The sequence below is a fragment of the Temnothorax longispinosus genome, chromosome 10 (assembly GCF_030848805.1).
Source record: "Temnothorax longispinosus isolate EJ_2023e chromosome 10, Tlon_JGU_v1, whole genome shotgun sequence".
NCBI classification, from domain to species: domain Eukaryota; kingdom Metazoa; phylum Arthropoda; class Insecta; order Hymenoptera; family Formicidae; genus Temnothorax; species Temnothorax longispinosus.
In genome coordinates this window covers 16,110,713-16,137,286 of record NC_092367.1, presented here as the reverse complement: position 1 = coordinate 16,137,286, position 26,574 = coordinate 16,110,713, and the positions used below count along the sequence as shown (strand labels likewise).

The following is a 26,574-nucleotide window of genomic DNA, read 5'->3' as shown; positions in this document are numbered from 1 at the left end:
TATAAGGAAGACAATTGCGAAACGCCCGGAATTGCCGGCGGGCACGCGGGATTCGCGCTCGCGGCGTGTAAATGACGTTTCCTCGCCGCGTTTAGCTTCCCCCGGTACCTTCTTTATGGGTGATGATAACGGTGCAACGGGAAACGTAACAATAAATTTTACTTCGCATTCCTATTCTCGCTGCGGAACTCCTGCACGCAAACGATCGCCGATATCCGTGAGCGCGAATTTTAAGGGGCGCATTATCTTCTAAAATTTATAACTATAATTTAGATATAATTATATAGACTTCAGACAGTCCTATAGACATATTATCTATATATAGTTGAACTAATATATTTTATAAAACAAAAAAAGTACAAGATAGTAACGTGCGTCTTTAATGGTATTATCTAACGATATTGAAATTATAATTTATTTAAATTTATTTCGACCCTCGTCGGCAAAGATGCAGATATCTATGCAATATCGTGACAATTTGCGTGGATCGTATTGAGATAAGCATCGCGCTAACTACGACATTTATATGCTCCCGTTTCGTGCTACTCGCGCTAAGGACGCATGATAATCGATCGCCTTCGCGCGTCGTAATCGCGCGACATTAGACGGGACGCGACATGGGATCTCATTGCCAATTGCGTTTACCAGCAAAATTGAAAGATTGCCGGCCTGCCTACCACGCCGGCTACCTTATTATCCCGCCTTATTATACTCAATCCACGAAATCGTATATCCGGAATTTCCCAATGTGCCCCGAACCGCCGAGACGTGAGAAGCCCAATCATTCGCACGCACTGCGAACGTGCGCGGCGAACGCCGCCCACGGTGCTACATTTAAATTAAACGCGATTCGTGGCCCAAGGCTGCCATTCTTGGAGTGTCGAAATAACATAGAATTACTGGGACGACGCTACAAAGTATGATAACTATTAATCACGCATATACCCTCGAAAACCGTGAACGGGAAGGAATCGCGAGGAGACAATGTATCGATTTCACATTAGTGTGTTCCGAGAGTTCTTTATTTTTATCCACCGTTACATCATTACGATCTCGCAATCGTTAGCGAAGTGCCAGCGAAGCATATTCTACATGTCAAATGTAACGTGTACAAAATTCGTGTAAATAAAAAAACGTGCAGCCGAGAAATGTATAGGAACGTTTGCGCAATCGTTTTTCCGCGCGGTGCAACGCGGCGCACTGGAATCGAGTCGAGCGCGAGTCTAGTTTGCTAGTGTGTGTTAGCGGCAAAGCGATGCACGAACTATCAGTACAATGTGCAAAAATAACCGATATCTTCGCGATGCAGTTCGCCCCCGGTGAAGCAAACTTCCGCCGACGCATATTGCGCGAGAATCGCTGCGCCATCGGCGCTCTCGCATTTGCATTTACGACCCACTTTCGCACAGAAAACTTCTTGCTAAGGGCCACTACGGTACTCTCGAGGTATATCTCGCCTATCGAGAAAAAACTGCCTGGAACGGCGACAGAATTATTGTCAGCGCGAAATGACGATAATCGATTCTGGTATTACGCCAAATACTTTGTACGTGGGAATTGATGTACATCATGAACTTATATATATATATATATATATTTTTTTTTAATTTTAATATAAATACGCTTGCACGTGAATTAAATATTGCAAAGACGACAGAGGAAAGAATGCCTCTTTGATTATATTTAAATATTCGAATTTTATATGTTCTTGTAATAGCATCACGTACATGTATCTGATTTTCAAGTCGGCAATACCGAAATGTAATAATTTAGCGTAACGATCTAACGCGCCCGTTCGAATTTCGAGGATCTCCGTTTTTTTTTTTCCTTTATCCCTCGGGCTCTCCGTTCTTCTCTCCATCCGTGATTACCATGGCGAACACGCAAACGGGCGGACGCGGCGAAGTAAGGTCACGAGAGGATCCAAGATGATTCACAAAAGTAAACGCCAGTGATCTCACCGTTTTCGTCATACCGCGCGCGGCGCGGTAGAAGAAGTACAAGACGAAGGCGCGACCAACAATGCGCGATGTGTGCGCCGGATGCCAGAGTAAACTCCGGCTTCCGGGCGGGCGAGCGCGCACGCTCTCGAAAGTATTCATAAATATAAATTGGACTTTGATTCGGCCCCCGTTGGCCCCGGGATTGCGTGGACGAGAGATGCGGGAGGGGAAGCGGAGCTTCTGCCTGGCAGATCAAATTCCGCTCCCCTCGCAAGAAGGGACCTTGCACGGGGTGCCTGTGAAATATTTGGACAAATTTCCGGAGCAAGTTTCCTGCCTCGAAATGTAAAAAAGAGAAAGATTTAAACGTGCATCCGGAAATAGTTATTTTGAAAAAATTGTAATAAAAAATTAATGAGAAGTACCTTTATTATAAGCTGTGTCTTTTAAATTAGGTCTTGTTTTTGGTAGCTATCTGGGAACTGAAAGACACACGAACTTTCTTTTGCTTTAGCAAATTTACTTCTGACATTTGTTCAAGTGTTTCAGAAACACCTTCTACATTACGTTTTCGTTAACTTGAGAGGCATCGATTTCCTCAGAGGTCCTCCCTCTTGCGCAAATAGGCGAGCGAGCCCTGTGTGCTTGTTTGCTACTTAAGAAACCGAGGTGATTGACTGACGGTCTCAGGATCAATCAATTCGTCTGAGTGCGGACAAATTTATGCAAATATAAACGTTACGTATTTTTACGAAGATAAGAGACTTCTGGGAGATTCGCTTTAATTATCAGGAGACTTCTTCGTGAGTTTTAAATTCTTCAGATTATATTCTTTCAGCCATACTGCAAAAGTCGAGCTAATTGCTCAACGGTGTGCGGTAGTCGCAAGTTTATAAGACATTTTGAAGTTACAGATCGCCTGTAAGATACATTACTTTAACGCTATGAAGACACTGACTATATGTTATTCTCGATATATCACTATGCGCTCCTGTTGAATAAAGAAATTACACGCAGGGTGCTCGTTTATCAGATTCTATAACTTCCATTCATTCATTTCGCTCTCGGGAAACACGACGGGAGTTGAAAACTCGAGATAAGACAAATATTTGTCTCCCGGAGACGACGGTATTAACGCACAGTGCGCTGCCCCCCGACGAATTTATCTATCCCGAGGATCTCCGTCGCGGAAGCGCTCTCCCGCCGTATACGCGATCGTGTCTCGTTCTATCTCTCCTCTGACATCGTCGAAAATGCGACAAACATGCGGCTCGCGGGACGGAGGGGGAAGGGGACGAAAGAAAGAAGGAAGAGGAAAGGGAACACAGAGAGACGTCGAGGCGATACGAGAAACCACCGCCCCCGGGAATTGAACTCGGGTTACCCGCACGACTACGAGGCAAAAGTGACTCGGCCCCTTCTTTGTCCGAATATAACTGTATTTATCTCGATTCGCCCGACTGAATCATCGGTGAACGAGGAGAGCGAGAGACGTTTCTCTCGGATCCTCCCTCAATCGAGCGCGCGAGCTCAAACATTTCGCTTCCCAATGAGAGTTTACTCAACTTTCCCGCGATTCAGTCTCCTTTGTTATCTCTCCCTGTCTTCCTATCCCTTAAGAAACATGAAACGCGTTTTTTACTCCGTTGTATCCTCTCGCGCCCAAGTTTCGCGTTTCTATCGCACTCGACTGTCCAACGTAACATTATTCGTTTAATCAAAAATGCAATTTGATCGAATAATTTTGTGTGTGTGATGGAAGATCCCACGTATCGATATTCGACATTTTCCGACTTGCGTTTTGCTTTATTCATTCACCCGTTTACTTTCAACATTTTGTCTTATCAAGGCAAAAGACTACTTTTGTCTCGGCTCTCATAAATTTCTCCGTCGAGATTATGAAGTTCATATTTCAGAAGGCGAACGATAATACCGGGTTAAAATTGCCGTGGGTCATGTAACGGTCGTTAACCGAGTCTCCGTGCACGATTTCGGTCGCTAATATTAATAATGCAAGGTACATATATTCTCAAAAAACGTATATAAGTATCATACACTTAAAGCGCTCTAAAATATCCGTCATTTAAATTTATTATAGAAAATTCGTTCAGTGGCACCCGCATTCATGCTTACACGCGATTTTATTCCGACACGAGCTGAGGAAATCCGCTAGACGGACGCGCGAACAAATTCCCTTCTTTGGCAGAATATTATAAACGAATTGCTTGATATTCCTCCCGCTAATTTGTTCCGTTTCATTCGCCCGACGAAGTTCTACTCCGCGATAACGTTGGAGATTCAGTCGAACATTGAGTAAGCGACACGCGCGTTGGAGAATGTTCCATGAAAAGCCTTTTCTCTTAGCCTCTTCTCGGTCATCGGATATTTTGAAAGAATTTTACGTGGTGCGGGAAGGAAAAATATGACGTGTTTACTGCAGCCGTATTTTTCATTCGACGAAAAATATAGCCCTCGTAAATGGACCTCCTCTTCTCCGCGGTGACGCTCGCATTCAGAGCTACATATGTATATGTACGGTGCGACGGGGTGAGCTCGCGTTCGCGGAACGGCCGGTGAATTGCATTTGCGCAATTACCCACGGCTGAGTGACGCGTCATTTGCATAATACGACTCGTTAGGCAATTAAGTCGCACTCCGTCAGTCAGATCGAGTGCGCTCAGAATTTCTTACTCAGCGAATGGCATTTCTTCTGCGACGCAATTGGCAAAGCGGAGTTCGCGAGATGCACTCGCGATACCATCTGGCGTACGCATTGACATTTCCATCGGCATCGTCTTTCCTATCTCATCTTCAACCGTCAGAGCTTTTTAACTGCGTCAAGTTAGGCGTGCTACAAAAATCGCGCGCCGTTAAATCACGATGATGAAGTGCAAGAAATTTAGAGTTAATTTGAGAAGAATTAAATTAAAATAGCTTGATGATCGTCTTTCTTAATGAGACCATTGCAAAAGAATTACGAAGATTTCACAGCATCTTCATTTTATCGATAATTTATTATTGAATGTTAAATTTTTTTACAGATATGACGTCTTATTATAGATATCATTAATTATACGTTTTCTGCAATCTCTTAATCAGAGAACCACTCACACATGGGGAGACGAGCTACACATGAAATTAATTGTCAGTATTGCATTATATATCGCTGACGTATGCTCGCAGATGCGGATACGCGTCGAGGCTCGTTTACCGACTTCCGAGACTATCATTTTTATTTATTGGTTCGATAACCCTATTCGCGTTTAATTGCGCTGTCGGAACGGCAAATCGTCGGCGGCTGCTTCGCCGATCGGCGATTATCGCAATGTGTCGAACGATCGTCTGCCATTTTTATTAAACACCCGCGGGTGTTATTTCTCTCGACAGGACGAGACGATAGGACTCGATCAGAGGTCTGCTGCGAGTTTATCGTCTGATTAATGACCTCGGACCGAAGCGGAGATGCTGCCTGGACGCGAACTTTAATACGAACGAACGAATCTAATCTCATTGCGCGCGCCACACTTCCGCAGTTTATTCTCGCTCCACTTTAATCGATCATCATCGCGTCGGCCGCAGCATCTCGCGGACCGGTGATCTCGACGTCTCTCGATATGCATTTACGCGCGTTCTGGATGATAAAGCGTGTCCTCCTGTTTGTCTGGCTGAAATTTATGCGAATTTATGATCGCCTTCGAGAGTTGATAAGGCGAAAAATGTCGAATGGCGCTTTGTTCTCGATTGACACAGTCAGTTGATCTTAACGAGTTGGATTCGCTTTGTTTTTCCGCCTACGCTTTTTATTTTCTGTTGAAAACGTTGTATTGTACCCATACCGTATCAGATATTTATTTATATTTTTCATAACAACGGATGTCAATATCTCGTCAATGTTTCGATATATTTCTATAACAATACAACACTATTAAATTTATAGGGTTAAACTCAATTTTGAGTAATTTTTAATCATTTTATAGGTCGCCACTGCTCCTACTCAATATGTAGTTAATTTAACTAAAATGTTAATTTGACTAAACCAATGGAATTAAAGTAATCCTATTTTGTTTCAAACTAACAAATTTTGACGCACATGGTAGTTAAAAATAACAAAATGTTATCTAACTCATATGGTATATATTTTTCAGACAGAAAAGCTGCACTTTTTCGTCAAAACGCTTTTTCGAAAAAACATCGTGAGGTAAATTCCGAGACTACAGAATAGGACTTGAAATTTATTGCATTCCAAAATTTTGTAACACTTAAAGTCGTGTTTTAGAAAATAATTCATGTCATTTAAAAAAAAGCACTTTATCTTGTCGTCATCTCAAATATCCATCTCACAGCCATCCATGCGCTTTTCTAAAATGTTCCATGATAAGAGCAAGTAATGTGAAACGTGAGAGATGCTTAATATTGATGGCCGTGTTTTCCTTATCCGCGGAACGCGGTATGCATAACGTAACATATCGAGAGGCGCTAAATGTCTTTCGGAAATTCGTATCCATAAATCTGTGCTTTTATACAGGTATATACATGTATTTTTTTTACTTACGACCCACACACCTGTGGCTGATGTATGACGGTCGAATGAAATAAATACGAAGCTTTTCTGGTTGCGCGTGCGTTCGTCTCGATGTGGTTACGAATCCGAGATAGGAGATGAAATATTAACCCTCCGCGCGACCCTATCGGTCTGCTAAAGCTCATTCTCGAACTTCGTAACACGCGTGTTACACGAAATGACCCTGCTTTATGCGTTAAACCTAATAAATCACAAATTTCTCGAATGAACAGAAGCACGCGACGAGTATTGAACGCTGACATCTCGGAAAAAGGCGGTTTGATTGATGGAAGTTAATTATGTTAAACGTCAATTCGTAAATTTGTACGAAATAGGTATGTAACCAATACAACACAACCGTCTATCTTTTTTTCTCGTCACTTTTTGCTTCTTCGCCGAGACTTCCCTTCTGTAAAAATCGGATGCATTTTTATCTCCGATCAGAAAATGGCTGGGCGTATTGCTTTCCGCTACATTTCCGCGGCGCGAACATTTTTACGTAATTAACCCAATGTCTTATCTGAGCACAATAATTAGAGTGCTCCGGGCGGGGATATTAACTTTTAATTAAACTCTAAGAGCGTCGGAGTGGCAAGGAAGTCTTCTTTTACAAGAAGTTAAACATTGAAGAAAGAAAACGTGGACGAGATAGATCTGATACAATAAAGTGAAAGCTTTCTGTCGTAAATATTTCACGGTATCCATTTAATAGACTTTCAATTATAGCTAGCATTTTTTACTTTGGCAGGAGTAATCATTATTTGTGATCTCACGAACATTTCGCTTATTATGGACAATAGATATTTTTAAAACGTACTTTTTTCCAATGTCACAAAATTTTATTTGTACCATCTTGTTTCATGCAAGAGACAACACCTGTCTTTCATTAAAAATTAATAATTCCTTCCTTCATTTCCCCGCCCTAATATTTAATGCCATTTAAATATGTATATACTATCATGCTTTGGTAGCAATAATTAACATTAATACACGTAAATGTTAAATATTAAATACACTATCTATATTATAATAATTGCCGGAAACTCTCTTCCACAAATTTTAAGGCTAAACTAGCGAAAGGCGCGTGCAATGTCGAAAAGGTTGGAGACTTGTCGTGAATGACGGATCTCCGGTAGAAGATAGAATATAAGACACGAATGAAGTCTACAAAAGTTGCCCGTGGTCGAAAGGATATCCGGTCTTTCTGCGACATCCTGCGCACCATTATCGGCATGCAAGCGAAAAAAAACGCCGCTTTATTCCTGGATGCGCATACCCGCGACAGACCACGCGCCTACGTATATAAGTTTACGGAGACAAATCTCGCGTGCGTTATGACCGGCGAACGCGACAGGCGGAATAGATACGATCTCCCGGATGGCGGGAGCCGTTTCCAGGACCATTTCATGCGCGATTTAACCGCGATTCGTCCACACCCCTGCACAGTGGCGGAGGGCGAGGAGGGGGGCCGGCGCTCGCGTCGTTGGGTGCCCTTCGTGGCGCGAGATCGACGTGGACGAAAAGTCGCGACGCGTCGTGTTCGCCGTGTTCGGTCGTCCGACCGGAACCACTCGACCGGAAGTGGAGACCTCGGCGCGGACCGTGCCCGGACTTCGTCGTCGCGCTGTCCCGCGCGCCCAGTTCCACGGAACACACGAGACTTCACGTATCCGACGTGTTAAACCGCTGCAAATCCGTTTCGAAGTAAATTACGGGCGCGTTCGCGGAATCCGATATACCCGTGCGTTGAACGGAGCGTAGCTTGTTTAATTTGAACGGTGAATTTAAGCGACAGCGAGCCGACTCGCGTTCTGTAATTAGAATGCTATCAATGACAGGGCTTTCTGCATAAACCAACTGACGTGGGCCACGTGGTTATACGATTTCTGGATTATACGATCAGGCATGCTTTGACGCCACTTGTCATTAGACTGGCGTGGAACTACACGCGCGGGTATTTGAATGTTTGAACGCGCGGAAATACATAATGGAAGCAGTAACGCTCGCATACATTTTCGTTTATTGTGGTTGACGATTCAATTAAATTCGCAAATCGTGACAAAGGACTGATCGCAGTTTTAATATAGACAGTTTCTAAACATTTTGATACGCTCAGTTTCAATTAATTGGCACAGGCAATTTGTTATAATCAGATAGAGAGAAACTATTGATCGGTACTTTCAAATATATTCGATCTTAATTTTTATTTAAACATCTCTGGAGTCCCGTAGACCGACAAATACGAATAAAACTCGATCCCGAAACTTCGATCGCGCGTTTTGGGCCTCGTTGTTGCGCCTCCTTTCTTCTCGAGCTGAATCGAATCGCTGTGTGCGTTTGGCGGGAGTAAAGGAAACACAGAAGCGCCGTATTTCGAGGTCCATGTCGAAATGTATACCGCGGTCGGACGGTGTATCGCGCGAGACGGTTCGCCCGACCACGTGTTTCGCCTATGTTTAGAAAACGCGCCGGACGTTGTTGTCCCTTGGCCGGTGCACCCACGTCGACCAGGCGCCGATCTAAACTCGGAACGTATAAACAACCAACGGGTATATCGTACCTTCCGCTTTGTAAACCCGCCGTCGGTCGGAGCCCACGCCACCCGGAGGAGGGGCCTTCATCTCCAGCGTGGGCGGCGATGCCCGATCGCGATCCCGCGCTGGACCATTGTTCCGAGAGCTGGCCGCGAAGTCACGCCGGGGCCGTCGTCCCGACGGTGAACGCTGGATTAGTTCCCTAATTGCATCGTCTCCTCGCGAGCCGGAACGGTTGAAGATGCGGACGGTAACGCGCCGGGTGACTCGAACGAATCTGGAATTTCGAGCGAAAGACGCGAGCTTATACATTTCCATCTATTTGCATTTATCCATATAATTCCTTTATTTATTCCATTACTATAATTATAAGGAGTACCTTGGCGAATCGTTAGGTTTTGTAGGTGTATTTACAGCTTTTAAATTAAATTGTGTACGCCAAATTAACTCGTGAAAAAATTCTAGCCGCATTTATCTGCATTTGTCCGAGGTTTGCAAACGAGAATAATTATCGGCATTAGTTTCGCGAATCTCCCATGTTTGTCACGTTTGTCCGTTTACAGCGTCCGTTTAATTCCGCGGTTTCTCATTTTGCCGGCTCTTTTAATTCCAATTCAATTTCGCTCACGTGAATGCTGGCATGCGTGCAGAGGAAAACTCTCTCCCTCCCCCCTCTCCCCTCTCTCTCATAAAATCCCGCAGCGGGTGATGCCGCATCATTTTTCCATGATGACGATCGAAATCTCATTTCGCGCGTAATCGCGTCGAACGATGATAACAATAATCGAGCGATAAATAATGTCGGTAGTCGCACACCCGGAGTGCCGTCGACAGACCGCAAAAATATTCGGCGTCGCGATGCGGTTAAGCCCGCGTTTCGTAACATCGTATATCTGCGTGCAATCAATTATCCAAAAGAGCGCCGTCTGCGATAATGAGTGAGGGGGAGGAACGTAGGCCCGATGCGGCGGCGCCGGGCTGTCGTGCGTGCACGAAATGCAAATGCACGCGCCAGTGCATCTCGTGACGCGCCGTATTGTCGCCGCGAGAGAATTGCTCGTAAAACCATACGGCTCTCCTTTCGCCCCGTATTGGTATTCCCCGACGATCGCGAATCGCCCGTCTGTGAGGTGTCAGTGGCATACACGGAGGGAATAAGAGGGTTGATATCGTTATGTCAGCCTAATAAACCTTCCCAAGGGAGAAAAACGAAATTTCCTAAATGCATGACTGTCGCTGAAAATTTCCCGTCGAAAGGAAATGGGCTTCAAACTGCAAAATATGGGTATATTTTTGCACACTTTTTTACTCCACGTTTTTATACATAATATATACTATATTTTAATTTATTTTATTTCTTACGAAATATCCAGCGAAATATTTTTTCTTCACGTCGTACGTGTGTTTCTTGTGTTTCTATCTACGGAGCCTTGTAAAGTCTCCTAAAATTCTTTCAGATTTATTTGCGACAGTTTAGGAGAAGGTTGCTACGTGTTACGGAATAAAGCAGATGCCGCATGAAAGATTCGGCACAGTCGGAAACACTCGAAAAGATATTCCATGGGCTTTGTCTGAAAACATTTTTCCCCTACTACCGCACGCCATTTCGAGGTAACCACGAACTTACGTGCGCCCGTCGATGGGACGTAATCCGACTCGCTTTCCCTCTTTATTTCCGCTCCCCTTCTTCACCCTTCTTCACCCCAAGCGGTCGTCGGTCTCCGAAGGAGCCCGTCGGCGGAGCGCATTCGTATGCGACGCGGCAGGTGAGGAGATACAAGGTTCGGTCGTGAGGGAATTAAGGGCGGTAAAGTGGGATTCCCGATATAGGATGGCGGCGAGAATGGGGTTGGAATTTTTCACTCGGTATCAATTGCCGTCATATCTGCCGACGAAAGATAGGGGTGAACTTCAACTCACATAAATCATTACGCGGAATTGCGGATCCCCGTTCTTTATCACAGATGCCTTTATCCCGTGTCTAAAGTTCTCTCTCTATCAACTCTCGTCTTATTACCACAAATTCGGAGTTACGATCGAATTTTCGTTGCACACGCTTAAAATAAACCCCTTCGAATTTACTTTATTCCAGAAATGCTTTAAATTATATATATATCACGAGTTTTTTTAGAATAATTATCTCTACGAGAATCATCATTTTTTTTTAAATAGGAAAACGTTGCCTTAATAGAGACAAATATTTTTACAGAGTTGTCGAATTATCGATAAACCTCCGCGCTTGCGTAAGACCTAAAAACCTGTATGTGGCATTTGGTACGATTTAAATTCAAGATTGGTTTTCTTATTTAAAACTGACTGACCATTCTTGAGAAAAGTTGAAATACTTGGGCACAGATTAGCATCTTTGGACGAGATAAAACCTGTCTTATATTTAGTAGACCTAGTCTTATACTTACTCGAGCACGAACTTATGATGAATTTAGACTTCCTAATGTCAAGGAATACAACGTGTACGCCTAAAAACGTACATATGATGATCGTGCATCTAACTAAATTATAATGTTCTCAGTACTCGCGGCTTCAACCAAACCGATTTGAATCTCGAACACGAAGTCTTAGGTGGGCAGTTTTTAGTAGATTCACGCGCGACGAATACGAATGAATGCGAGCTACGCATTTTTCTTTTTTAACTGTCTTCGATAGATTTACGAGTTCCTCGTACGAATACTCGCTTCAGTTATGCCTAACAAGTAGAAAAGATGAAGCCCTTAAAATATTCAGACAGTGTACCGAATATCGAGTTTGATTAATTGCTGGATATTGATTTCCTTAAATGACGCAGTAATCTTGCACGATCTGTGCTTCGTAAAAAGTCTTCATTTTTTGACACAATTATTATAAGCTTAATTAGGAAAGTGATAAGCTTCGAATGCTAGAAAAGTTCTAGAGTGTTCAACGAAAGGCAGCATCCTGAAAGAGAGCGAGCTTTTTAATAGGAAAAATAAAACTCGACCGTTTAATTAGCGCCCTTCAAAAATTTCCTCTTTGGTGCCGCGAATGAGTCGACTCACGCGAAACTTATTTCGACGGTTTGGTTATTTTATGGGCCACCTGTTAGAACGAGCGCTCTTTACCGTTTCGCTGTCTCGTCCTCGTCGGCAATCCTCGCCTGAAGGATCATTCAACCGGCTTGAATAAGCGTTCGAGACACGTGTAAACGGAATTTAAAAGGATATTAGATCGTGCGCCGTTGCGATGTCCTATAAATATCCTAAGGTTCAACAGTCCTCCGGTAGACCTAAGAAAATAGAAAAGATTGTCCGGATGAGATCGTCGGGACAGTCGAGCTGATATCTTATCGCTATGGATTCTTCGGCCGATTTAGTCCGACTTTTCTTCAGTAAAAATGTCCCCCATATAAATGTTTACGTAATTCTTTAGGAGTAATGAACAATTGAAAATAAATCATACTACTCTTGAATTTAATTTCAAATGAATATTACTGCAACGAAATTTTAACCAAGTTTTAATCAGATAGAGAAAAAATTTGAGAAGTGGACATTCTTGCTGAAGAAAAATCGTCTTTTTCTATTATGTCTGAAGAAGTTGATATTGAGCAACCATGTCTCCTGCCATTGGACTTTTGAGACACCCTCTAGACGGAACGATGATCCTTTAAGATCCTTCCCCCTACTGTCACGAGGTCTCGGAAAGGTCGCGCGAGTGTCTTCCGGCAGCGAAGATTAACGATGTCTGAGAACGGTGGACATCGGGGCGACACACGCCCAGCTTGGATGCGCGCTGCTTGCCTTCCAGGTGGATAAGGTCAGGAAGCTCGGCTTCGTCCTCGTGTATACACGCCGCGTCCTGACCGGCCGCGTCATTTTCCTCCGTCTAGACGACAACGGCGGAAACCGGCGACGATCCTCTCGTGCAACCAATTCGACGTGTCCCCCTACAAGTCGCATAGGGTAATGCAATATAACACGTGGAAGAGGGTGTCTCCTAGCAACCCTGTGTCTTCTCGCCCCGCGTTCTGTCTCTCTTTCTCTCACACACACACACTCTCTCTCTCTCTCTCTCTCTCTCTCTCTCTCTCTGTATCCGAAACCGCCCTGCTGCCTTCCTCCCCGCTTTCCCCGTCCTCTAAGCTTCGCCCTAAAACACCCTAAATCCTGCGCACGCCGCGACAGGGCGCACAGGAAAGTTTCGCTCGTCGCGTTGTCGCAGGTGCGTATCTACGTACGCGATCCGATTTCACCGGACTCTCGCAGTTTCGGAACTTGCACCGGTTGGAGAACGTTGCACCAGGAATGTGGAGGCTGAGGAAGCATCCCTGCGAAGATGCATGGATTTTCATGATCATCGTTACCCTTATTCCACTAAGAAACACTTTAAAATTGCGCGGATATACTACGAAATTAATTAATTTTACTAAGTTTTAATTTATTTTAACATATTTTTTATTATACTATTTTTATTTTCAAAGATAATGCGAGATACTCGAGAGAAACTACATTCGTGAATGTTAACTTTTAATAAGAACTCTGTCAGTTCTATTTTGAGTAATTTTCCTCGAACTTTAATCATTTGTTAGATCCGTCTATAACTTCTATAGCTCGCAAGATTGATACTCGATAAAACTTTTAAGTGGACATTTGCGTGTGCGTTCACAATCGGCTTTGAGCTTTAGCCACCGATAATCTCTAACAATAAGTATTGAAATAAAAAGAATAACACTCGAGTCTTCCATTAAAATTGAATTGTAGGAAAATTTACATTTATTATTACTTAGTCGTGGTAAATTTACTACCTGCTTGTTTAGTCATTGCTCCTCCGCTGGATAACGGATATTGAATTGAATTGTCAGCGGATACTGAACTGATAGTTGATGTGGAACGTGAATCGATCCCCGTCGCGATCTGCAAAGTGGAATATGCAACTTTTATCGCTCGTCGGCGCTATATCCGTAGTCACACGGACTTACGTCGGTTTGTATCGGCGCACCCGGTAGTCGCCGGTCGGATATGGATCGATGGCTATCCGAACGGTTTAAATATTTCAATTCGCGTGAAATTGCGCTTACGAATGCAGTAAGAGCGAAGCCCTTAAGACGGGATTACCGAGCTGCTCTGCAAAAGAGATCGCTTTACATTAATTGATGCGATAAGAAGTGTCTGGCGTACTATACTATAAATATAGATAGGAATGATAGGTAAATAGTATATGAAGTAAAATAGACGTGGAAGAAAAAAGATATATATTTAATAATTGAATTGTATGTATTATACATCTTTTGGTTGTAATATTACATCTTTCGACGTTCCATAAACGAAACAAGCCAAACTTTTCGGTGAACGTTCGTGACACCGTAAGGTATACTTAGAAAGAAAAGGATGTATATTTAAAAATAGATAAATAGTACATTTTTCGTTGCTTTTATTATATTTGTTTTGACATTTTATAAATGTTACCAGCCAAATTCGTCGACATTGTCGGTCGATCTTACGATAGAACAATTATCGAGTCACTCTTCCGGCTACTTATCGCATTCTTATCGACGTACTGTTCCCAATTGTGCGGAATTTCGTTGAAATTCTATTCGAAAATATGCCATACGGAACGGCAACGTGGTGGAGCCGACTCGGAAACATTTTCCCGTCGACCTCGCAATCGAAGTGACCCTCACGCATGGAACCATCCCGTTGATGGCATCGATCCTGAAGGGTTCCGGCGCGTTTGTGTCTACACGCGTCTACACGTGTGTGCGTTTATACGTGCGTGCGTGTATAACGTGCGCGCCCACGACGTCGTTCCGTTCGCACGCGGTGCCTCGCCGCCGACCGGCCCGCAGGCCCGCCTTCGATTATCGAGCGTAGCAAACGAGTTTCGATTTTCAGCGGCCGTGGGGTGCCACGTGAAACTTCACAGACGCGCCTTTCTTTCGCGCTGCCACGTGTACACACGTCGCTATTGAAGGCGCGCGTGCCGAGGGGTCGAACACACAGAATCGAACATGTCCGGGATGAGCGGACCCCACGTTTACCCACGTGCCCTCACAATGTGTCGCGGTCGATCGTTAGTTGTTGAGTTTGTCGGTCACACTTCCATTTACGAATCGCGAAACGCGTCGGCTGATTGTTTTGCGAGTAAGTAGGTATGCGAATTTGGCTGATTTGTCGGTCGTACATTTAAGGCGCGTCGCAAGAAGCAGCTTTTTCCTCATTTTTTTTTTGCGGAGAGCGGCTAAGGAAGGACCACGTTATCACGAGGGTGGATTTTTGATGGCTGCCAGTAAATATTTAACGGCTAACGGCCATTTCGCTGCGGGATGACATCATGGCGAATGCTCAGAGGCATACGCCCCTTCGAGCGCAGATATAGCCCTTCGTGCCCTCGTAATGGCAAGCGCGAAAGGATTCCCCGGGGATACATTGTTCCGTTTAGTCGGCGAGCCCGCCAAACGATCCGCATTTGTCGCCAGCGATCAATCTCGCGAGAAATAATACACGATACAATATTAACGTTACGTGTAATCCTCCCTTAAATTGGCGTACTGCATGCCAATGCAAAGCAGTAAGAAAGAAAAGAACGGATTGCTTAGTGTTCCGCGTAAGAACAAAATTTCTTTTTAATTCAGCAAAGCAACATATAATGCAACTTTCTCGTTAAAATCTGCTTTTTTCCTCGATTTTTTTTAAATTACACTTATTTATTACTGTAACTACAACTGCAATATCTTTCCTGTCTTCATTGGGAGATGAACATCCAGACGAGTCCCGAAGAAAAACGAGCAAAGAGCTCGAACGCAGCCGCTTTTGGCATCCATAACTGCCACCGTCTCGATCGTATCCCTGGCTTTTTTTTCCTGTCGGAAATTCCAGTTTTCCCGAAGGAAGTGATTTAAAGGCCCGCCATCCCTTACTCCCTCTCTCTCTCTCTCTCTCTCTCTCTCTCTCTCTCTCTCGAAATCGAAGACGAAAGGGCGGAGAGAAAAGGAAGATCTCGGATGCGAATCCCGGTGGACTGCGTGGAAATTCCTGTCGTGTCGCTTTGCCACGCAAATATTTGGCGTTTGCGAGACCGAGAGTCTTCTCCATTAATTTCCGCCCTATTTTCAATTTCAGCCAAGACGCTTTACTTCGCCGCGCGAAACAGCCCGTCGCCGCCAATCACGTCGTTTTCGGCGTGTCCCCATCCTCTTCTCCGTCTTCTTTGGGGATCCGCAAACATTTAGGGGTTGTAAACTCCGGGGGAGCTTCGCCGCTCGTTCTCCACGGTGAATGCTCGCGACGGCGCGCTCACTCGATGCTGTTGCCATTTGTATTCCGCGACGACGGCCGTACTTACACGGGGTATCTTTTCATCCGCGAGCGCTCTTTGTGCGATCTCAAGTGAACTTCTACTCGACAAAAATGTCGAGACGTCAATGGTCTCAGAATTATAAGAAGCTTTAAGAGTCTCGGCGAAACAGGTTTAAAAAATGGCGAGAAATAACGAGATCTTATTCCTCCATTAACTCCAGGGGAATTTTGCCTTAGAATCTTAATTGAGATTAGCTGTCGAGATACAGAATTTGAAAGAAATATTCGAAAAAAGGCTTTAATATATAAAATAAAATTAAATGCAGCTGTGCTTGTATTTAGCGTTTCCTGAAATATCGCATGTACCATACCGACGACCATAATTTAACTTTAAAATGCAATTGTCGCGGATAGGATGCGAAAAAAACTCCGCGACGGTTAATCCTGTTAGCTGTTTTAAACATTGCGAGGGGATTATAAATGTATGTACATATGACTGCATGTGTTGGCCCCCGGAGCGCAATTAATGTGAGAGGAATATTCATGATACTTCAAGTAATATAATACACTTTTTCCATTTATTAATTCATTAATTTTCTTAATTAAGCTCGAATTATAGGTTACATATACAGGGGAGAAATAATTTAAATCGGAGAAATATTCGCGATTCATACTTTAAGCTCAATGGTACATTTTCACAAGTTATATTAATAATAATAATTTCTTAACGAAACTCTACACATAAATATAAAATTTTATCATTTTGATATATATTTCAAAGAAAAAGCTTACCGCTACTCGGATATTTTTATTCGCCGCTCTTGCGGTTAATTGAATTAATACAGCCGGTCCGTAAATGAGAGACTCACGATATCGTTAGGCGTGCAGGGAACGTCGTGTAAATTCACGACACGCCGCTTCCTCCCGATTCGTCATCCTTATCGCCGCATTTTTTAGCTTCACGAAATACGTATCGCGTCCACGTACGCGTGTGTGTGTGTGTTTGTGCGAGTGCATGCGTTTTTGTGTGAGGAGGTACTTTAGCATTAATCCCCGAGCTTCCACACATCCGCCGTGACGTCGCGAAATTAATCTCAGGATACCGCTGTATATTGTTTCGGCCGGCGCGCAATTAATTTGCATTCGCGTGATCCGGCCGCGCGCGCGCGCGGGCATTGTTTTTTATTAAAGGGAACGCGCAATGCATCGTGTAGGGACGTTAAACACGCCTCGGGACTCCCGTGCGTGCGCCCCGCGCGTGCGGCCGGCATGATTTAGCTACGCACCGCGGAATTTACTCGCAATTAGTCATCCTTATCGACGCACTTAGCGTTCGCATTTTTTCCCCTTCCCTCTTCTCGTCCACGGATACCGAGGATGGATGACGCCATCGCCGCTAAATCTGTAACTACGGTTATTATTGATATTGTCCCCGAAGTCTTTCGTACGTGATTTTTCCTTCGCGGCGTGCGAGATTCTTTTGCTATAAAAGTATAAACGAACGTTCCTCTCGCGAAACTGCGGCGCACATGCTTCACTTTCGGGAGACGTGAACGTTTAAATATTGCATAACAGCTGTAAAATTTAATCGGCTTGAAGTGGGTCGCAGACGGATTTATAAATATGAGAAATTTCACGTAAGTAAGTATGCGATAATTTTTTTTTAGCAGCGCGGAAAACGATAACAGGTCAAGTCGCGACAAGTCTGTTACATATTAAAGTGAATATTAAAGTGGGTGACATGAAAAATTTATTCGCGCGAAATCGGACTTGATATTTTTCGCCTCTCGCGCAAAGTCGGGTGGATTATTTTATGATGTTTTTCGGATGTTTTACTCGCGGTATATTCTGTCTCGCTTTTACAGCAATGTCGGATGATCGTGAGCGATACGCACGACGATACGCGAGATACATTGGATCGCAGGATCGGATTTCGCGGACGCCATTTGGGGCGGGGGAGAGGGAATCCACTTACAATGGAAATTTCTCCATTTCCCGGCGTGGCGTTTTGCATGCGCCGCGCGCGGGGAAAGCTCGCAAGTCTCGATACCTCGATATTGACAATTATCGTCGGGCAAACACGCGACCGCTATCTCTCTCTCTTTCTCTCTTTCTCTTCCTCTCGCCTATAAATATTTATTGGCACGTCAATATTCCGATTCCATTAGCGGAGTTACCTTGAGTTAGCACCGTACTCTCTCGCCCAATTGTAGAGCAAATACATCTATTGTTACTGCTCTGCCATTGATCCGCCTTTTTACGTAAGCGACCTGTTAATTTCATTCGTGCGAAAATTACCGCAAAATTAGAGCGGAAGGAGTTTCATATATTTCCTATGAGATAGTATATCATTCAAATTGATTATCGTGTGAGAAGGATTAATCACTTTAAGGATATTCTTCTCGGGATTCTTTGATTCTATCGACTTTTTAAATTAAATTGTCACATTTTTAGAACTTTATTTAATTCAGTTTTGATGATTTCCTTTCGGATTTATTTTACTTGCTTTTATTTTATTTATTGCAATAAAATGCAATATATAATTCGACTTTTTATTTAAAGAAGTATTTTAAACGGGATGGCAATCGATATTCAAAATAACAGCGGTATGAACAGGTCTTTGCAGACATTTACGAGTGCAATCGGCTTTTCGGCATAAAAACTCGAATGAGATATTTAAACGAAAACGTTTTTGATTTGTCCCGCCGACCATCGACGCGCTCTTCAAACGGGACCGAGTGTAATTGTTCAAATATACGTGTATGTACACGCGGATTGATCCCGCAGAATTTGCGTTGACGATAATTTATTCTGCAAGTGCTGTAAAAGCGCAATTAAAAATTATTAAAAGCGTTAAAAATATCTCCTATATATTAAAAATTAGAGGGCCAACGCACGTCGAAAATACGATGAGAGGTGCGAATTATTATTGTTGAAATTTCACGATATACGACAATAGCGTTTAATGAAGAGCCTTAAATCAATGCCGCGTCGAGCGTTTGTCGAATATTAATTAAACGTCCGAATAAAGAGATTTACGGGCGTGATAAAATCTTTCGAGCTACAAATGCGGGCTTTAAACGTACAAATGTCTTTCATATCCCGCGGTTGAGAGACGCGTAAAAAGACGTGGCTTCCCGTTGACGTGCGGAGGGAAAAAAGATGTCTCGTAAAGTTGGAAAGGGTTGGAAAAGCGACATGTCTAAGAGCCAACCCTTCGGGCGGGAGAACGTCAGCGATGACACGCGGCGGATGCGCCAATTTTCCGGAGAGGAGACAGGAAAATGCGGGGCGGATTGGATTTGATCGCGTGCGCAGCCAATTGTACATGAAACCTGCGGATATATGTGCGTAGTATAAAGTTATAAATCGTCGATAGTACTTACTTATACGCGATCGCCGTGATTGCTGGCTACTGCCGGCTTTTCGAGCTCGTAAGAACGAGAGACAGATATCTGTGCGCGCTCATTATTCAACTCTACTTTCAATTTTATCATTCTCACACCTATATCTTTTATTTGTAATACGCCAGTAACGCCGTAATTGAAGCTTCGATTTAGGTTTTCTTTTTCGTGAACGCTACTTCTCGATATTTCTGATCGTCAGGCAAGATCTCATTGCTAATAATAATTTTTGTGAATTTTATATATTTTGTCTTTATTTTTTTAACCACGCGCGGATTACTATTTGATCTTGAAACTTAGCTCTTTACCAAAGCTGGAAATGCAATATCATATTATTAAATTGATGATCAATTTAATATTAAGTAATCATTAATAATAAAATTAATAATAAATAAATATTAATAATTAATATTACTGATGCTGAAAGCATCATACGAAATGTATAAAATTCACAAAAATTATTAGAAGATCTCGCCTAACGACCGAAAGTGTTAATATTTTTTATATATGTACTTTACTTAAAATATACGACCATCATCGGTCATTATTTACTTATTAAAGCGGGATTTCTCGTTTATTGATTTTACTTAACGTGTGCTCTCTAAACGTGTCCGCTCTACTGTACGAAACTTTTCGCCAATCGGGGTGTGTATTGACCCCCTTGACCCTCCACCGCATGATGTCCTTCCCTCTTTTTACCAAACACACGATCGCGTAAATTGCAAACGCCAATCGATAACGGTGACGTGACGGTAGCGAAGACGAACGTGCAAAGGCTGACCTTTCGTGTACAAAAAAATTGTCAAGAAAAAAGTAAATAAATAAAGCGGGAGAGCGAGAAAACGGCTATGTCGCCTCGCTCGAATTAACCCGGGGTTAATCGGCCGTTAAGCCTGTCCGGTGGAACGCGGCGGCGGTGGTGCATCGGCACGTGTGCAACGTCGCACACGTTCTCGGGACGAATCGATCCTGGAACTGACCTAAGTTTAGCGACCCTCCCCGTTCGCTGAGGATAAAGAGGCCAATAGATCAAGCATCCCGACCAAATTACGCGTGCAGCTGTCTAATTTCGTATTAAAATGTATATTTCGATACACCGGAGTCTGTTGGAGCAGGACTAAGCTAAAGTTCTCTCATTAAACTTTTAAAAAAGTTCTCTTCTTATTAAACTTTTATATATCTATAATTATATCGTGGCAGTATTACTTCACTTTTTATTTAGAAGCTGCGCATATTGCATATTTATAGTTTTCAGTTTTCAATTAGCAAAGCATTAATAATCCTTGAATTCTAGACGCGACTAATAAAATGTCTAAATAAAATTCAACGGATGAATAAATCATACATTATTCTCTCTTTTTCTTATTAATTCATATTTTTTGTATTCATAATCATATCTACTGATGATTATATTAAGTTGGATAAGTTATTCGCAGATTGATAAAGCAATAGAAACAAAATAAAATTTAGAAATACGTAAGCACGGTCGAGAAACGTGCAGTCGCTAATTTCTGACCGCGCAGTTCGTTCGTTCGTTCGTCGCAGCCACTCATTCCGGAAGCGCGACGCGACGGAAACCCTCGGCGTCTCGGCGGCGTCGCGACGCCACTAACGAACGAACAGCGCGAGCGACGTGCAGAGTCCTGTTACGCCTTGAGCTTTTACCGCGCGCCCCGCCGAAGCTTTTACCTTTCCCGCGAGCTTTTAGCAGCCGAGCCGACCTCTCCCTCCCTCCTCCCTGAGTCCTCTAAACCCTTTTAATACCCCGACCCGTGCGCGGACGGCGACGATGCGCCAAGAGATTTATCGCACCTGTATATTGCGAGGCCTCTTAATCGCTCGTGAAAGCCGCGACGTGCGAGGCTCCCGCGTAGCTTTCCCGACTTTGTTCGCGGAAGCCGCGTGCAACCTGCTCCTCGAACGGAATATTAAGGATATTAGATTCCTGGAGATATAAAGACGGATATTTGCGTCTGAGGAAAAAGGTGCGTCTCGAAAAATGCCGCGAAACTTTTCGCGATGCGAACTTTTTAATGTAAAAATAAACGTACAATGGAGACAAAACGAACTTGTTTCTGACATGTACGACTTGTCTGGATTTTTCGCGGGCGACGAGAAGTATGGAAGTGTTATTTGTTGGAGCACTGAACTATTCGGCAAGTTTTTTTATTGACCGGCAAAATAGCTGCGGATATAGAGAAGCGAAGAAGAAATAGGATCCAACGTCATAAATCGCTCCTTTCCGAATGTCGCCCGTCTATTCGGTGTCGCTGCGAATAAACCGCTTGCTTGCCTATCGATCCGGACGATTTGGCCGGAACTCGGCGACCGTTACCCTCGATCGCTTTTATCAGCTCTTATATAGCTGCTCACCAATGCCGCAAAGTCTAAGCTAATTTTACACTCAACCCTTCCTTTCCGCGCGTTCCTCACAAAAACCTCCCCTATTCGCGCTGCCACGCTCATTGGGAACTTTGAGACACGTCGTAAAAGTAATCCCGATTCATTTCCGCGGGATTGCCCGTGTCATTCTTTTCTCTATCGCCCTCTCCTCCGGGCTCCGCGCGTTCCCCGTCACTCCTATCCAACTTGCCCTCCACCGATGCGAAAAGTTAACGAGAAAAGTAATCCAATTTTGGTCCAGCAACGGGGTAACCCGATCGGGACGCGCGGTTGTCTCATATCGTTGCAGCATTTCTGTTGTTCGGGGCGAAGACTCGCTCGATAGGTGTCACGAACCGCGCATTGATTTACGTTACTTAATATAATTTATTTGATGTCTCCAATTTAAGAAGCAGGTACAAGAGCATCATACTCACAATCAGTATGAAGCTTTTGTATCTACTTTCTGGATTAGAGACATCAAATAAATTATTAAGTACATAATAACTTACATCTTATTATAGAACTCGCTTGTCTAACATAAATTTTATTTTATTATTATTCTCATCACACACAGCCTTGATATAGCCATACTTTACTTGCTAAATAATAATTTTTCATTACACTTATCAATTAATTAATTGCAATCAAATTGCAAATTATTTATTTCCAAAATTAACTTTATAATCTCATTACAGTCAAAATATGGTTATGCTATTTAAAAGTAATCTGACGTGTATGTACGCCTTTTATGCAATTGGAAATATTTTAGTTTAGTATACTTAACATTTTGTTTTTGTTTAATGGAAAATTAAGACGAACATTACCGTCTATTGACTCGACGTTCTTGTACACACGTACGAAAACACACATTCGTCGCGCTCTATTCCATAATGGAAGGAACTTACGAAGGAAAAGCAATCTCGCGGGAAGGAACTCCGGCGGCAAAGTCAGGCCTCGGTAGCCGCTGCGTCTTACCGGTTTATTCGCAACACCCATGGGAAAATTGCGCGCGAATCTGTGTGCCGCGTGTGTGCAAACGTCGTTTTCGCGACTCAGTCTCGCCAGGGAGCTTAACTCAATTACGCGCCTCTCGAAACGCGATTCCGACGATTCGATCAGCTGTGCGCTCGTCGCGACGAGCGAAATGGCCGATCGTTGTCGTTTAAACGACGACTTCGCGATCGTTACACGCAGGCTTATCCCGTAAGGCTGGATCGAGCAAACGAGCGTGAACAAACACAAATGAACAGTTCGCTTCAGTGAGGACGAATAACGTCGAGAGCACATCGGGGCAAGTTGCTCATTCGTATTTGTTCACCGCTCGTTCGCTCGAAATTGCTCCGGCAAACGTGGACTTGAAATTGCATTGATGTTCATCATGAGTGAATTCTTTATCATTTGTCATATATTGGTGATTAATACCAAGAATTGTGGTGTAAAAAATAATTATAATATTTAATTTAAAAAATATTAAAATCTTATTTCCACCGTGCGCGTATAACTTTTTTTTTTAACCACGAGTAGCGGGCGCCCTTCGGCGCGCTAAGAGGATTAAAGCGACGACGCGAATCCGGTAATTACTCCGCGAGGCGTTGCAAAGGATTACGAGCTGTATAATTCTGCGGCGCGTGTGTGTGCGTTTTGAACATCCGAGAGCGCGGACGCCTCCAAATTTACCCTCCGCGTTTCCGAGTGCCCTCGAGGAAGCGAGGACACCCTCTCTTTCATTGGACGGATCGTTTCATCCCCAAAAATGCACGCGTTACTCGCCTCCCCCCGAAACACCGAAGAAGCGGTAGACGCGGAGGCGGATGGGGAGAATCCCGTGGAATGTTTCCTGTTTTGTGCCTAACAATGGCACTTATCTCCGAACGATTTCTATCGCGCCTACCAGAAGCGATTTTCACCCCACCCGCGGAATCTACCGATGAATTTTAGAACGTTTTCGACACGCTCGATTAACGCCCTTCCCGTTGCTTTATACTTCGACGATAAACACGGCGATTTATCCGCGCGATTTATCGCATCGCCGACGCGATAGATTGGCTGCGAATTGGTGTCGCGGATTTTCGCCGTAACCGCTGTCCCAATTACTTAGAATTGCAGTATCGTTATTAGAAGATCGGAAATATAACATATAGTTCTTGACAAATAAGATGTTATTAAGAATTAAGGAAAAAAGATACTGAGACTTATTTCTCGCCCGGAGCGAATTAAAATTACTGCATTTTGAGTAAACAGTAGCGGCAAACTGGAGCCACTTCCAACAGAAACAGTAATTTCTGTGCTTAATTTACGACTTGACACTCGTTGATTAGATGCGAATGTGTGCAGAATAGTGTGCTTCTCCTCACACGTGCGGGAGGGAAAACAATGTCTTCCGTCCTTCTAAAGTCTGAGCGTTTTGTGTACTTACGTAGACGTAGATACCCTCAGATTCTTAAAACTAAATTGCATTTACCGAAAGTCTCAACGAGCTTTTCACACCGAGACTTTCCTTCCTCTTCAAACACACTCCAGTCACGGTGTTTAGCCTGAAAACATTTCGTTCGCTGTTGTCTTTCCTTTCGTTTTTAGTTTTTCCATCGACGGAAATGCCGATTGAGGAATGTAGAAGCGAGATTACTTGCGCAATTTTTCTTTCATTGCGTTCAATTAAAGCTTTTATTGTATTCAATTGCAATCTTATTTTGACTTTGTATAAAAAAAAATTAGTTTGTTTATATATCCTGATCAACAGCTCAACTTATAGTATTTTATTATTATAACACTTATTATTTAATTATTCTTTCTCACCTATGATGTTAGAACAGAGGTCGGCAAACTTCTTCTAAGATTTTTGCGAGCTAAGAATAAACATTAAGGATACTAGATACTTTTATAATAAAAGAGAAAATATTTCCACAAATTTTTCGACGAAATTAGAAACATAATATAATTACGCGGGTAATGAAAGATACGTCGGCAGTTTAACAGGGTCTTAAGAAAATAAGAAGAAGAAAGATGTATATATAATTTTAATTTGCCACAGGCGGTAGAATTTCTGGGTCCTGTCGAACGTGCCGATCGCTTCACTGTCTCGTCAGGATATTTTTCACTAATCTAAGTTTTTTTTTCTTCTGTTCATACAGCGAAGGAGCTTAAAGTATGCGGCAGCGCGAGGAGCGGCGGCGAGGTGTGCTGCTCGGCCGACATGGAAGTGAGATTGCAGGCGCGGGCACGCGACAAGCACGAGAAGGCCACCAAAGAAACTCTCCAGAGAATGCATCAGGTCCTGTCTATGCGGGGAAACAGGTTCCACAGTGAGTATAGCACCGTCTTTTTCCGATTTCGTCGATAAGGGAAAACCCGTGGCGCGTGGCAATGCCCGATGGGAATATCGCGGCATGTGTTCCCTCTTTTTCTCGCTAGATCGGGGAGTTGAGTGAATGGACGAAGGGCAGCGAGAGAGAGAGAAAACAAAGCTATCCTTTGTCGCTTCTCACCGTCAGTGTCGAAGAAACTTTAAGGACCGCAAAACACGCAGTTAAATGTTAAAAAATTATTACTTGTAACTTGGAAAGTATATCTATCAAAACGTAGATCCCTATATTTTAGATACAACAAAGTACAAAGTATTTTGTCTCCGATGGAAGTCTTTTAGGATAAAGTAAGCAGAAATTAAATTCAGCGTATTCAGCGTTGGCGATTAACAACCCCCTCGTGTCCCCCGATACAAATTTCAGCGTAAACCGCCCCTCTGCTTTCCACGCTCGTCGCAACATTTTGTTCGCTTTACACCGGCGAAACTCTTTAATCGCCTTATTCAAATCCTTTTAATCCACTTATTCGAAAGTAACGCGCTGTGCTCGTAGGATTCAGGAACTAACCGGAAGTAAAGCCAATATTTCATAGTAAGAGACTCGAGTTTCCAGCAGTCGGAAAAGCGAAGCGGGAAAGTGACTCTTCGTTTTGCACGTCCGAAGAAGTCTTTCGAAAGATTGTAATGTTTCTGTAAGAACGAGATGTAAGATTGCAAAATAAGTTTAAGTATATAAGAAAAGGAACTCAGAGATTACTAGAGAAACTTTTGCAGAGCGGAGCAAGCTTTTATATAGAAAATGTAAATTTGCAGAAACGCGAAGAATCAGAAAGTAGTAACTAAAACAAATTTTACAACAGTAAAATGAAAGTAAAATCTATCTCTCTCTCTCTCTCTCTTTTTCCCCTTCCGCGGTTAAGTGTCTTTTTATCCTCGCCGAGCAGTTTAATCGGCCGGACGTCACTCGGAAGATCACCCTCGGTGAACAGTCTAGTCAATCCTCCGGGCGAACTTTTTTAACGGACATGCTCGAAACACAATGCTCGATCGAACGCACACTCTCATCTTAAGCGTGAGCCCCCCTGAGTGGAGGGATGAAGAGCGGGGATGAAAGGAGATTTGAGAGATAACGGCACAGGCGCGGCTCGGCGCGAAAGTGGATGTTGACGACCTCTCGCCGC

General features: G+C 43.4%; 1 protein-coding gene across 2 annotated transcripts in view; it reads left to right on the top strand.

Annotated features, from left to right (window-relative positions):
- Nucleotides 1-26,574, top strand: part of Dlp (glypican dally-like) — a 133,669-nt gene that overhangs the window by 92,666 nt on the left and 14,429 nt on the right. For both annotated transcript variants that reach the window (XM_071789689.1, XM_071789690.1), the window contains one exon: nucleotides 25,224-25,394. In XM_071789689.1, the coding sequence (XP_071645790.1) occupies nucleotides 25,224-25,394 (171 nt within the window). The remainder of the gene's footprint in view (nucleotides 1-25,223; nucleotides 25,395-26,574) is intronic.